This window comes from Micromys minutus (assembly GCF_963924665.1).
Source record: "Micromys minutus genome assembly, chromosome: 12".
Classification (NCBI taxonomy): Eukaryota; Metazoa; Chordata; class Mammalia; order Rodentia; family Muridae; genus Micromys; species Micromys minutus.
In genome coordinates, this window is record NC_137981.1 from 13,484,136 (window position 1) to 13,497,778 (window position 13,643).

Genomic DNA, 13,643 nt, shown 5'->3' on the forward strand with positions numbered 1-13,643 from the left:
AAAAAGAGACCTAGGTATGGGAGAATTGTGATATCTGACCTAGGTTTTCTAACGTGAATAGAGAAAACTTGGATTTCGAATGTCCTCCAAAGTTTGGCTTGGTGGTGGCATGCCTTTATGCCCTGCACTAGGAAGGCAGAGGCAGGTGGATCTATGAATTCAAGGTCAGCCTGCTCTACAAAGCAAGTTCCAGAACAGCCAGAGAAACCCTGTCTTGAAAACCAAACCAAATCAAACCAAACCAATGTCTTCCGAAGGCACTTGAGTTCAAAACTTGTCATTATTGGAAGGTGGTAAATTTTCTAGAGGTGGGGCCTTGTGGGAAGTCTTCTGATCATTGGGTTTACCCTGAGAGAAGTAGGGCCCTATCCTCTCCCTGGTCATTGGGGTATGCCCTTGAAGGAAGCGGGGCCCACCTGCTTTCTTTTCTCTTTCTTTTCTTTTTTGTCCCAGGGATATGATGAGTAGCTTTAAGGTGTGTCCCTGCCGTGACAGCTTGACTCACTACAGGCATGTAATGATGGGGCCAACCGCTCACTGGCTAGGATCTCCAAGGCAGCACACCAAGGCAAAGCTCTTTCCGATTAAGTTGATGACTTCAGGTATTTACTGGAGCAATTGTGTTAATGTTAGTCAGCTTTTGTTGTTGTGGCAAAGTGCCTGAGAAAAATCAAAGGAGAGATTTCTTTGGGTTAATGGTTTCACTCTAGTCTAATCATTTCTCAGGGAAAACTAGCCTTTAAAAAAAATACCAAAACCAGAGCAGTGATGGAAAACTAATGTAGGGTGGGTGTATACACACACACACACACACACTCCAAGATAAGATGGGTTGAGTGTAGGCATCTGTAGACTAGTGGGTCTCAATGTGTATCGACCAGTTGAAAGGGCTTAGTAAAACCCAAATGTCTGTACCTTACCTACTAAGATTCTGATTCTGTGAGTTTGAGGAAAAACAAGAGTTTGTTTCTTCAAGTTCCCAAGGGACTATGGCTTTCATAGTCTTAAGTAACCTGCATCTACCAGCTCTTCCTTAACATATACGTCTGGGACCAGGTAAACTGAGGATGCTTGGGGCTGACAGAGCGCAGACTTCCCTCTGCACTGTGAAGGAAGACCTATTAACTGTTTCTGGGAGTTCTCATCAGGGAATGCCCTTTAATGTCTGGAGTTTTTTTTTTTTTTTCTCCCTAGTACAGCCCCTATTTAAACAGCTTCAGGCAGGTTTAAACATCTCCTTGGCTAAGTCCTAGTATCCCTGCTCCGGCTCCTACTTGGGGGTGACAGCTCTAAGAGGCGTTAGGGGATTAGGCTGAAAATGTAGGTCACAGCACAGCCGCCTGGGAATGAGGAGGACAGGAGGAGAGAGGGACTGAGGTAAACACAGGGAAAAGGTGAGAGGAAGTCGAGGACTCATGAGGGCAGTCACAGAAATGTAGCAGAGATGGGATTTCAGCTTCTCCCGAGGAAAGACCAGACAGAGTTCGGTCTTCTGTTTCTTTTCTCAAGCTAGGCTGCATGTCTTCCAGATGGGCTATGAAGAGTGAGTTCTTTCATGGAGAACGTTGCTTATCTTTTTAATTCAGTGACTCTGAGGAATAAGACCAGTCAGGGTGAAGGTGGGACAGGGGCAGAAATATGAGGATGCTTGAAAAGAAGAAGCAGCCCCAACAAGATGGCTAAGAGCAGGCTGGGAAAGTGTGTACGTCTCACAGATATAGGTGGGAGGTGCGGAGTCTGAATAGAGGAGGGCTTTTGGTAGTTTGTCTGGACCTTTACCAGCCCTAAGCTTTGAGTAGACTGGCCTGAGAATTGTGTTTACATGGAGCCGTGGTGCTGGAGGCCAGCGTGGCTCTCCATACTGGAAACCAAATGCACACACATAACCAAGACCATGAATAGGAAGCTTTTCTGGGGAAGATGCCATTTTTTCCTTTCTGGAGAACCTGTCCTTCATTGTCTTCTGCGTCCCTGCCCCGGGCCAATAAGATATGCAAATAAGCCCTTTATCTCATTGGATAAGGCTTGAGGACCACGGCTGAGCTCAGACAACTAGTCCTTTAAGAGTGCCCACAGCCCCCTTGTTCTGAATACAGGGACACCAGACCCTGCTCTATGGAGTGTCTAGTCTCTGGGGAAGCTGTGCCGTTCTGGTTCTGACAGTGACTACGTTGTCTCTGCCATTCTTAGGGTGAGTATGCCTGGTGACTCTCGTGGGTACCAGGCCTGTCATGTAGGGCCCCTCCCCTGATCCCTGCAGTGCGCTGTATCTAGAATCCTCAATCCTCTGCACCCTGTTCCACTCCTGCTCTGGCTGCTGTTGTATCCGAAAGACAAGCAGTCTTTCCGGCCTTACGTAACTACCATCTCCCAGTCTCTGCACCCCTCCAGTCAGTCTCACCAGCTCCTTTCCACCAAGAACTGGTTCCTTCTATCAGCCCCATCCTCTCAGGGCTGAGTGGGTCTTCCCTCGAAGAGGGAAGCCTTGTCTACTCTTCTAACTTCTGGTCAAAGTGCGGGAATCTGAGATGTGGTTGAACTACACAGGGACTCTTCGAGGGAGTGGGGGATAAGACTCCCTGACCTCTTTCTGGGGGTGGGCATGTCTCTTGGTGTTGGGAACTGGGCCAGAGCTAGGACTCCAGACTGGAAGATGTAAAGCAGTGAGACAAACTGGCCAGAGGTGAGGTGAGTGCTTGTCCCCCGGGAGGGAGGGGAGGAGGGAGGGAGGGAGGGGGGGAAGCTCCTTAGTATTGTAGACTGAGCTCACTCCGCTCAATGATGGTTTGCTCAAGGGCTTCTCAGGGTAATAGACTTTTGTGCCTCTGCAAAGGATGAGGCTAAGAGGCAGCCTTTACTAAAATCACAAGTGTAGACCTCTCCTTTTCGGGCACTTCTCGGAATTAGTCTTCCACAGAACACTCTTTGGGGAAGTTCTCAAAGCCCACAGTGAACAAAAGGATCAGAGAGTCAAGACCATCTGCTCAGACTCACCACTTAACAGGTTCTAAGTCAAAGACGATCTGTCTTCATGGCTTCAAGATTGGCCTCAAGAAGAGAGAGAGTGGCCACCCGGTCCTGGTCTTCCTAGAACCTTTCTTTTCCCATGGAGAGTCTCTTTAGAAGAGATTTGTGTATTGACTAACTCATAGAGCAAACGTATAACTGACACACTCCTGAAGGCTTAGAGAGACAAAGGTAACAGCACAATATCCTTATACCTAAAATAAACAGCACAGTGTTTTTCCATTGTCCTAACACATGCACACACACACACACACTCACACATGCACGCACATGCATGCACATGCACACACGAACACACACACACACAGCCACAGTAGATTAAGTGTACACTTTAATTGCTTGTAGATGGAATGGTGCCTTTGGAGATGATAGAGCCCCCTGGGTGTCCCAGCACCAGTGTTGGGAGCACTACCATGTTGCTGTTGCTTTTCATAAATCCCAGAGGCACCAAAGGGTGCTGTCAACACACCAAAGGCTATGTTGTCATTTTGTCCTTCAGGCCTGCAGTTTCTTGTTGCCCATTAGGAACTGCCTAGAAGTAGCTGTTCTTGGAAGAGGGGCTGCATCATTCGTCTGGAACCCCAGTGCTCTAGTTTCAGGGCACTTGGGTCCCTTGGGAGGGGGTTATAGTGAAAGGGATGGCAGGCAGCCTCTAAGTGTTCCACACTTTTTCTCTTTCTTGCAGGAAACCTTCCTCTGCTCAGTCCCAGAATGGCTCTTCCCCCCAGCCCCTTGGCTATGGAATATGTTAATGACTTTGACTTGATGAAGTTTGAAATAAAGCGGGAGCCCTCTGAAGGCCGATCTGGAGTCCCCACAGCCTCTTTGGGCTCTACACCGTACAGCTCAGTGCCTCCGTCACCTACCTTCAGTGATCCAGGCATGGTGGGCACTGGCGAGGCCCCTAGGCCAGGCCTGGAGGAGCTCTATTGGCTGGCTACCCTGCAGCAGCAGCTGGGGGCTGATGAGGTTCTGGGGCTGAGCCCTGAGGAAGCTGTGGAGTTGCTGCAGAACCAGGGCCCAGTCTCGGTAGAAGGGCCTCATGGCTACTACTCAGGGAGCCCAGGAGAGACAGGAGCCCAGCATGTCCAGGTGAGTAACCAGAAGGCTAGTCTGAGGGAGGAAGACCTAAGGAAGGAGGCCAGTCAAAAGAGGGAGGATTCCTGGAAAGAATTATGAATTGGAAAGAGACAGAACAAGGTCCTTGAGAAAAATCAGAGAAACTAGATCATTTTTTCAAAATGGTAGGAATCACGAATCACGGAGGACAGAGAGATTAAGAGGAGATTGAGAATTGTGGTTCACGACTTTAATCCCAGCATCCGGGAGGCTAGCGCAGGAAGGTTTCTGTGAGTTCAGAGCCAGCCTTGTCTAAATAGTGTTCCAGGCCAACCATGACTACACGGTGAGACCAGTTCAAAAAATAAAACAAAACAAAGTAAGATTCGAAGGGCTTTCAGAGGGCAAAGGGTCTAGAATTTAAGAGGGTGGTGGTGGTGATGGTGTGGGGATGAGCGACTGTGTGGAAGCAAATAGAAAAAACGAAGTGTGGAACCTAATTGGTAAAGGCTGCGGTTGAGGCTGGCTTTCTCAAGGCTCCGTGTTTTCCCCAGCGCCTAACCTTCTCAGATAGGATTGGGACTCATCCTATTAATTATAGACACAGATGGGGGTGTTGAAGGCTTTAGGATGTAATCCAAATCCTCGAGGGTCACCAAGTTGTGGTGTTCAGGACAAGGAGACTTGTCCGAGTGTGGCAAGGGCGGGATCCGTCTGGGCGCGGGTCCCCCAGACACTGCAGATAGCTGAAGGGTACGCAGTGTCCAGAGGCAGGATTGGCTCTCCAGAGGGGAGGGGCGGAGCCCACACTGCGACACTCGCTGAAGGACCCAGGGGCTCGCAGCCTTGCGGATGGGGGATGGAAAATGAGGGTGGCGGCATAGCCTCGTGGTCCAGGCGTGCCAGAACCCAGGGTGGGGTCTGCCGGAAAAGCCAGCATATGGCAGCTGAAGGTGGAACCTGGAGGGCTTTCTTAAGGGCTTCCTGAGTGGCACGGGGACCCTAGCCGGGTGACACCCGCCCTAACCTGGTCCCTGCACTCTTCCTCCGCAGCTGCCCGAGAGATTTTCAGACGCCGCGCTGGTCTCGATGTCGGTGCGCGAGTTGAACCGGCAGCTGCGGGGCTGCGGGCGCGACGAGGCTCTGCGGCTGAAGCAGCGGCGCCGCACGCTCAAGAACCGCGGCTACGCGCAGGCCTGTCGCTCGAAGCGGCTGCAGCAGCGGCGGGGGCTGGAGGCCGAGCGCGCCCGCCTGGCCGCCCAGTTGGATGCCCTGAGGGCTGAGGTGGCCCGCCTGGCTCGGGAGCGCGACCTCTATAAGGCCCGCTGTGACCGGCTGACCTCCGGCGGCCCTGGGTCCGACGACCACACACACCTCTTCCTCTGATGGGCAGGGGGTGTGGCGGGTTGGAAGTGGCTGGGCAGATGGCACTGTATAGGAGAGGGAGTCCTCGAACCAAACCGCTACCTGTGGTCCTGTGTGTCCGTACAGAGATCCCTAAACTTCTGACCTCTTGGCATGCCAGAGGTTAGATGCTGGTCCTTTGCTGGAGATGAGTCCCCTTTCCTTTTGCAGTTCACGACTCTGCATGATTTAGGGCACGGAATTCTGTAGGGGCTAGTGCCTGTACTGAAGGTGGCAGTGTGGAGGGTGGGCAGGTGGCATGCTGAAGGAGGAGGAGGAGGAGGAGGAGGAGGAGGAAGAGAAGGAGGGGTGCAGCTCCCCTGATGGTATAGTTCTTAATTCAAGGTTTTCAACCAGTAGTGCATTAATGCTGTAATTAACGAGCTGCGTTGTCACTGAATCTGTGGACTCCCCATTTTACTACGACTTGGATTGTCAAGATGCTAATTCCCCTAAACAAACAGTAATAGGTCAACTTGGAACGCTTTCCTCTGCTCAACCCAGCGGCCTTTAGAGTCCAAAGCAGCAGAACAAGTGCCCCCCCCCCCCACGGGAGCCTGGCACCCTGGGCGCTAGTCTCTACAGCGTCACAGGCTGTATGTCTGTCACCTTAAGCAAAGCCACTGCCGTAAGGTTTCTTTCCTTTGGACTGGATGGCCTCCAACACTGGTTTAGTTTTGGCAGGTCTAATGGTCTCCCCTAGAGGGCCCAAGATGTCTGCACCTAAGGGACATCCTGTTCTGCCTCAGCTTCCAGGCTGTGGCTTAGGCAGCAATACACAGCATGGCTGCTCTGGGGTTCTCACTAGCACTGGCTCTAAGTGGTCCCCTCTAGGCTTCCTTGGCCTTCAAACTGCTCACAGGACAACCTGGAGTTCAGGACACTGTGGCTTTTGTGAATTAAACCTCAAGTCCGAGAAAAAAAAAATAACGAATGTTATTGGCTAGGTGCTTTTGTGATTTAAAAAGAGGTAATTCTGTATCACTGCTTTGGGTAACTGTTTCCTGCGTTTGGTGTGAGAGGGAGACAGGGAATGGGGCGGGTGTTCTTTGGTGGGGAGGGGTCTGCTATTGTAGCTCAGTGGTGGATTGCTTGCCTAATCTGCGCAGAAAGACCCTTTTTGGAGCCGAGCAGTGTACATCTCAGTTCTAGAAGGCCAATGAGTGTGGAGTGGAGGAGGTGGAGGAATGGTCCAGATGGAGCTTTACCACCCACCACCGCCACTACCACAACCACAACCCAGAAGCAGCAGTGGCCCCAGCTAGGCCTCATCTGTAGCTGTCCTCCAGGTCTCACAGTTGCCATGGTAACCCAGCCCTCCAGTTCAGCACCATATGGGGAGGGCCTTTGGGCAGAGCAGAAGCTTTGAGCTGGGAGTACCCACCTCATCAGCCCCAGTCCTCCAAGGGGCATAATGAACGGGAGAAGCAGTCCTGTGGGGGGAAGTGGCTCCCATATGTCTTTCTTCCTTTCGGCCCCCACTCCCCACCCCCTGACCAGCTGTCTCCTCTCTCCCATCACATTTCTTGTTCCCTCCCCTCCTCTAGCCTCGCTCATCCTCTGGAAGGAGACCGAAACCGGAGTCTTTTCCTCCAGCCCCAGTGCTTCTTTCTCCCTTCCCTACCTCTGACCAGCAGCCTTTGTCTCTGGTCTGGGTTCTTCTCTAATGAGGATGCACAGCATTTTCCTCTTTTACGTTCATCACTGAAGGGAGAGTCTGGGACAGAGGGAGCCCACCCAGGATTCAGGATCTCAGTTCTTCTTTCTGACCCCGTGTCCTTCTTTTTCTACTCTGTAGCCCAGGCTAGCCTCAGACTCAGAATCTTTTTGTTTGTTTGTTTTTGTAATGGGGCCCTACTGTATAGTCCTCCCTGGTCTGGAACTCACTTATAGATTAGGCTGGCCTTGAACTCATAGAGATCTCTCTACCTCTGCCTTGAGTTCTGGGATTAAAGGTGTGTACCTCCATGCCTGGCCATGCTTTCTCTTTCTGCGTGCCAGGTTCACAGGTCTGGGACACAGCACCTGCCTGTCCCTCACTCTGAATTTCTGTTGTGTCCCCCTCTGTCCCTCTGAGCTTCAGTCTGGACCCACTGACTCTCTTGCATCCCTTTCTCAGGTGCATGGCACACAAGGGCAAAGATTCTCTCCTCACACACTAATGCCACACACCAGACCTCAGTACGCACATGCCTGGTCTCAAGGCAACACATCTGGGCCCTATGTACACGCTCAGGCAAAGGTTTGTTGGAGTGCAGGCCGTGCTGCCATGGCTGGCTCTTTTCTGACCTTGGAGAGTTAAAAATCAAGCCTTCCTTGCTTTGCCAGAAAAACAGGGAGCCTGTGTTACAATTTGCTACCACAGTACACACTTTTAAAGACGCTAAGAGCGATATGTGCTAAAGAGCAATCCTCGCCCGGTTCTGATGTCATCCATAAGAGTGCCCGAGTAGACTTCCCGACACCCCAGGTCACACTTGCAGGTCAGGTGCATGAAGACTCACCCAGGGAAAATCAGCTCTTCCAGACTCCTATACTCTTTCTTGCTCCTAATTCATTAGCAGATCGGTTGCACCCCTTCATGTCCTCACAATCTCTTTGTGGCCTGCCCCACAGCTGTGTGGAGGCTGGGGTTCAGCCCCTGGGATACTCAGCGGGGCCTCTCTGAAGACAGCTCTAAGAAAGCATCAGCCTTCCCTCTAGACAGCCCCTCATTACCCTCCCCCATCTCCTGATGTTAACACACATGGTGTTTAGAGCCCCCTGGGCTTGGGAGGTGAGGGTAGGGCCCTGGATCCATTGGCACACAGTTGGGGTGAGGCTGCAGAGACAACAGCCTGCTGGTGGAGGTGTGGCTCAGATCTGGAAAGAGATTGGCCCCCGTTTTCTATGGTGTATGTGGGAGTGATGGACGGCCCATAGACATCTGAGGCATAGTGGTCGGAGGCTGCAGTACTTGGGGGGGGGTCCCTTTATTTACATCCAGAGAGTCACAATCACTGGAGGAAGTTATTGAGGGTCCTCAGAGTTGAGGGATATCGGGCTTGGAGAGATGGGAACGGGGCCCATCACTCACTACCAGGACCTGCAGGGCACCACTGGTCCAAATGGCAGAGACATTGGTCACAGGAATCACAAGGGTCAGCGCAGGCACCTGAGAGTAGGACAGTAAAAACAACAGCAGTGTTACACCAGCCAAGAGGGGTTATTCCGATGCACTGCTTTGAACCCCTTTTGTGTCCACCCCGTTGGTCCCCCAGAACTCACTGAGAGACTGAGGGGGTGTTGCTTGTGTCGAGAGGCAGTCATGGGCTGGGGCTGGGAGTCACAGCCGGTGTGGAGAGCCTGGGAGCCCCTGGGCTGATACCTTGGCTGGCATAGTACTCTACGACCTGCCGTGGCACCTCTGCCAGGACACACTTAGCTAGCGCAGAGGGCGCGGCCTGGGAAGGAAAGGAGATCGATTAGGAGCAGGAGAATGGGGTCGGCTGGCTCACACGGGCAAGCAGTGGGACTTCAGAGGACAAGAAAGACAGATCTGAGTTGTTGAGAAGCCCCGGGAGAGACTACAGAGCACTCACATCCTTGAAGTCCCTGAAGGGCACAAACTGGACAATGTCACGGGCTGCGGGTACTCCTTTTGGGCAACGCAGGGGACCATCGTCTCCGTCCAGTAGCCGCATGTCGGAGAAGTCGGCGTTGCCCACGCCCACGATGATGATGGACATGGGCAGGCGGGAGGCTCGCACAATGGCTGTTCGGGTCTCGGCCATGTCACTCACCACGCCATCAGTGAGCACCAGCAGTACCGAGTACTTCTGAGGGCAAGCAGAGGGAGAGCACGGGCTGCTACTGTTGTATGAAAAAGCACTGACAATCTTTCCAAATCCAGGTACACACAGGGTGGTCCCTGGTCGTCTGTGTTTCATCCTCACCGTGGCTTGGCCAGTGCTCTGCTCCCGCTGGGCTGGCTCAGCCACACGGTTGATGATGGGGGCCACGTTGGTAGGACCATAGAGCTGGATCTGCGGCAGGCAGCGGCGGTAGGAGGCTATGACTCCTGAGATCTCTGTGGGCACAGAAAAGAGATGAAGCTTCGAGAGAGCACTCCAGAGGGCAGAATGGTCATTTCTGTTCTAGGCTTGATAGCTCCCGGCTCCTCACTAAGCGGGGATGGGTTGGGGGGGGGGTAGTCAGATGGTCCCTGGGGCTGGGAGAAGTAAGTGGACAGATCCTGGGTCACAGGGCTGGTGCTCTTTCTAAATGAAGACAGTTTTGGATGGGAGGAGGGACGGGACAGGAAGCTGAGTCTGTGTTAGTGCTGGAGAAGTCATAGAGCTGGGCTGGTGGGGCTCCCCCAGCTTACCTTCACATTCAGGGTTTTCTGGGTCAAAGTTGATAGCAAAGTCATGGGAGACCTGTCAGAGTAAAGTAACAAAGAGTAAAGGGGTGCCTCTTTCACGTCTCCCCTGCGGGCCTCCTGTCTCTTGTACCCAGCCTACCTCAAAGTTTGGAGGGATTCGAGCTCCAAAACCAAAAGCTGGGAACCGCTTGTCACTGGAGAGAAGAAAAGGCCGTGGCGCTCCCAGTGTGAGGCCTCCCTTCATCACCCTATCCTCACCACTTACCTGTCATAGTCCTGGCAGATGCCTCCCACTGTGCGCAAGGCCTGCAGGTAGTGGTTGGGCTGTCGGGGGCTGAGGCAGTGCAGGGATTGGCTACTCCTTGGGTCCCCATTGGAGGCAGTGAAGTCGATAGCCACCTGGTGAAGGTAGGGAGGGACATGCTGCAACCACAGAGCCAACAGGTAGGCTAGGCCAGAGGTAGAGTATGTCAAAAGGACCAAGGTGAGTCTGGGGAAGTCCATGGGCAGCCTCAGAGTGAAGTAGGGTGTGGGATGCAAGGTCCATGGGGTGCCAGTTAAGAGCAGTGAGACTCCAGCTTTCTTCAGTTTGCATCGGCTTAGCCCCTCCCTTTTTCTTGTGCTATCCCCTCAGGGTCTTTACCGTGAAGCTGATCTGGCAGCCTCCCATGATATAATCCAGGAAGGTATGTACTTTTTCCACCTGGCAGATGGGAGACGATAATCAGGAGGGTGAGACGGTGCATTTAGGGCATTCAGCTGGAAGCATTGGCAAGGCTTTAGCGGGGAAAGGGGTGTTTTAAAGGTTGCTGCCAGGGATGGGATGGAACAAGGGTTCACAGTTCCCAGAGCACGTCTTTAAAGCAAGGGAAGGATGGATGGACAGACAGATAGACAGACAGACACACACACACACAAATAAATATATGTAAAAAGTAAGTAGCTGGGGAGACGGCTCGGTGGGCAAAGGTACTTGCTGCCAAGCCAGAAGCCTAGGTTTGATCCCTGGATCCAATATGGCAGAAGGAGAGGACTGACTCCCAAAAGTTGTTCTCTGAGTTCCACATGTGCTCTGTGGTGCTGGGTCCTCCCAAGCGCACCCCCCCCAAATAAATAGATATAAATTTAAAAAAATTAAAAAGCAAGCAAGCAAGCAAGGAGCTGAGGTCATGGTCGTGCAGGGCAGAGGCCTCCCGAGCTGTGGCTTACCGTGCACTGGGCCAGCACGACCGTGCCTGAGCTCTTGTAATTCTTCTTCTTGTCTCGGTACTTGGGGTTGATACAATCCCACTGCATCTAGATTCACCCCCACAACACAGAGTCAGACACTCATCAAACAGACCCTCTCGCCCCTCCCTGCCGAGGTTCCCAGGGGAAGACCCTCATGACCTCGTCCTTCAGCCAAGCCTGGGCACTTTTCATCATCTCTGTCTCCAGTCACCTAGAGTGAGGTGGATGGCAACCCCCCTGAGGGTTTCCCCCTGGGTCCTGGGGTTAGGATGGGGGTCTCTGGCACCTCCTGTCCGGGGTTTGCAGTCCCTTCCTGCATTTCCTGGAAGGTGCTGGTGAACTCTCCAATGAAGTCGTGTTTTCCGCTGGAGTCGTAGTCATATACCAGGAACTAAGGAACAGGAAAGGCATGGGGCAGGGTTAGGGAGATCTCTGTAGCGTGTCCAAAGGATCTGACACGCAGTGGGGGCCTTACACTGTCTAGGCTCCAATAGACACCCTTAACCTACACACGAGTCTCCTGCTAAACTTTCCTCTCTAGCTCCTTCTGGGAGAGAGTTTTGGCCCCAGATAAAGGTACTCCTGTGGGAAGCTTGACACGGAGCTGTGAGCTGTCATTTATCCCACAGAGACAAGTACTTATCACACGAGGGAGAGGGAGGAAGCCTGCTGTACCCCAGGGAAGGCCTCAGACAGCAGACTTGAAGCTCTAAGGGGCTTTACCTTGAGGGGCCTGTGGATGTCACAGCTGCACAGGGAATGCAAGGAGAGACGGAAGGGCTCCCAGCTGGGGTTCAGGTTGTTTTTCACCACCTTTGAGAGGCACGAGGGACCTTGTCACCAAGTGTCTAGGGTTTTTACTATAATCCGTGCATTTCTAGCCCATATCCCTGTGCACTAACCTCAGTCCTCCAGACCAGCTGGTCACTTTGGTCTCCGTTGGTCTTATAGATCTCCATGAAGGGGTCGGACTTGCTGAACAGATCCTGGAGACACAGTGGGAAGGGCTTGTGAGTCTGGGGGTGATCTTTGAGGATGGATGGGAAGGAAGTAACACTGAGAAGAGAACCGGCCTGGAGCTCTGAGGTCTGTTTGTGGTGGGAAGCCTATGGCTCTCTAATGGGGCAGGGGTGGGCATGGACTCTGGGGTTCCGACCTTGTTATCCAGCTTGTGGGCTCTGAATGTAAGTTGCACATAGTCATTGGTACCTGATACCTCCTCAGCTACAATCTGTAAAAGGGACAGAGGATTATAAGTCCTCCCCACCACCATATATGCTTCCCGTAAATGAAGGTAGTCACAAGTACAGTACCACCATGGATGTCCATACGGGGACACTGAACCATGGCCCAAGAGTGACTTTGCTTACCGTGATAGTAGACTTGCCTGCCATCTTCCCATTCTTCAGCAGTAATGGTTTAGTGACCTTGGTTTGTGACACAATCTAAAGACAGAGGTAGAGAGGAGTCTGGCTGCTACGGATGCGTCTGCCCTGGCCAAGGCTATACGTGTCCATAAGGCTGGCCCTTTGATTGGGTTAGTGGACTCAATTCTATAGCAGCTTGAAGAGAGGGGAGCTGGGGAGGGGAGTGTAGTTTAGTAGTTTAAGAACCTACTTAGCCGCTGGTTCAGTCACCAGCATCAAATACAACAACAGCAATGATAACAAAAGGAATACACCTGCCCCCACTTCAGATGGGAAAAGTAGGTTAAGTGTCTGGTCCAAGGGTGAACATCCATGGATGGAAGGGAGGGATCCAGGCTCCTTTCTCTTAGTTTGGCTCTGGAGGCAGAAGTTGGTGGTAAGCTAGACAATGTAGGGGCGGAGCTGGAATGCAGACCTGGCCCAAGGTACACTCTGTAGATCCGAGGAAGGTGTCACTGCTGGGGCTGGTGGCGCCATCCTCAGCATCGAACACGTGGAATTGCAAAGGCTGCTTCTCTTCAAAAAAGTATTCAACGGCCAGCACCCGGGAGAAGACGGGGCTTGAACAGGAGCGAAGTACCTCCGTGCGTTCCACCTGTAGCAGGGGGATAAGGACCCTCTGGGAACTAAGGCCACTTGTCCCTGTCCTGTATTTCCATGGACGCAGGAGCTCTCCCAGAATTCCTTAGTCCCCATCAATTAGTTTCATTTTTTTTCTTAGCTGACTTCTGAGTTTGGGGTGCTACTGTACCACCAGACCTCTAGGAGTCTGTGAACTTCCGGCTAAAACAGTTTGGGCTTCTTACAATGATGGCAAGTTTGTATTCGAGGTTCGCCACATGGGTAGCAAAGGTCCTTTGGCATCCTCACATTCCCCATGAGGCTTGTCTTGCCCCCACTAACCCTCACTCCTCCTTGGGTGTGACGAAGGTCAGCCAAGGAAAACCCCACCAAGCCACCCTCACCTCCACCCACTGCTCGTCAGAGTAGAGTTTGAGCAGCACACATGGATGCGGCTTTGTGAGCGTGTCTCGGTCCAGGAGGCCGTGGCAGGACACCCGCAGCTCTACTCGAGAGGCTCCCAGGGTCATGGCTGGGGGCTCGGGCACCCATCCCATCTCTAGGTCCGACAT

At 52.6% G+C, this 13,643-nt stretch overlaps 2 protein-coding genes across 4 annotated transcripts; one reads left to right on the top strand and one right to left on the bottom strand.

Moving 5' to 3' along the window:
• Positions 1-3,732: 3,732 nt before the first annotated feature.
• NRL (neural retina leucine zipper) lies at positions 3,733-5,472 on the top strand (the record flags this gene model as incomplete). Of its 2 annotated transcripts, none has more annotated exons than XM_080926062.1 (2): positions 3,733-4,119; positions 5,140-5,472. In XM_080926062.1, the coding sequence occupies 2 exons, from the start codon at positions 3,739-3,741 to the stop codon at positions 5,470-5,472; spliced, it is 714 nt and encodes a 237-aa protein (XP_080782188.1). The 2 variants fall into 2 exon arrangements, with proteins under 2 accessions (XP_080782188.1, XP_080782187.1); XM_080926061.1 differs by having other exon boundaries at positions 3,739-3,804.
• A 3,323-nt stretch (positions 5,473-8,795) lies between these two features.
• Positions 8,796-13,643, bottom strand: CPNE6 (copine 6; the record flags this gene model as incomplete). Of its 2 annotated transcripts, none has more annotated exons than XM_080926185.1 (15): positions 8,796-8,933; positions 9,072-9,305; positions 9,426-9,559; positions 9,857-9,908; positions 9,993-10,047; positions 10,119-10,252; positions 10,497-10,556; positions 11,063-11,149; positions 11,370-11,474; positions 11,807-11,896; positions 11,986-12,069; positions 12,240-12,314; positions 12,454-12,528; positions 12,926-13,105; positions 13,476-13,643. In XM_080926185.1, the coding sequence occupies 15 exons, from the start codon at positions 13,641-13,643 to the stop codon at positions 8,796-8,798; spliced, it is 1,671 nt and encodes a 556-aa protein (XP_080782311.1). The 2 variants fall into 2 exon arrangements, with proteins under 2 accessions (XP_080782311.1, XP_080782310.1); XM_080926184.1 differs by having other exon boundaries at positions 9,072-9,308.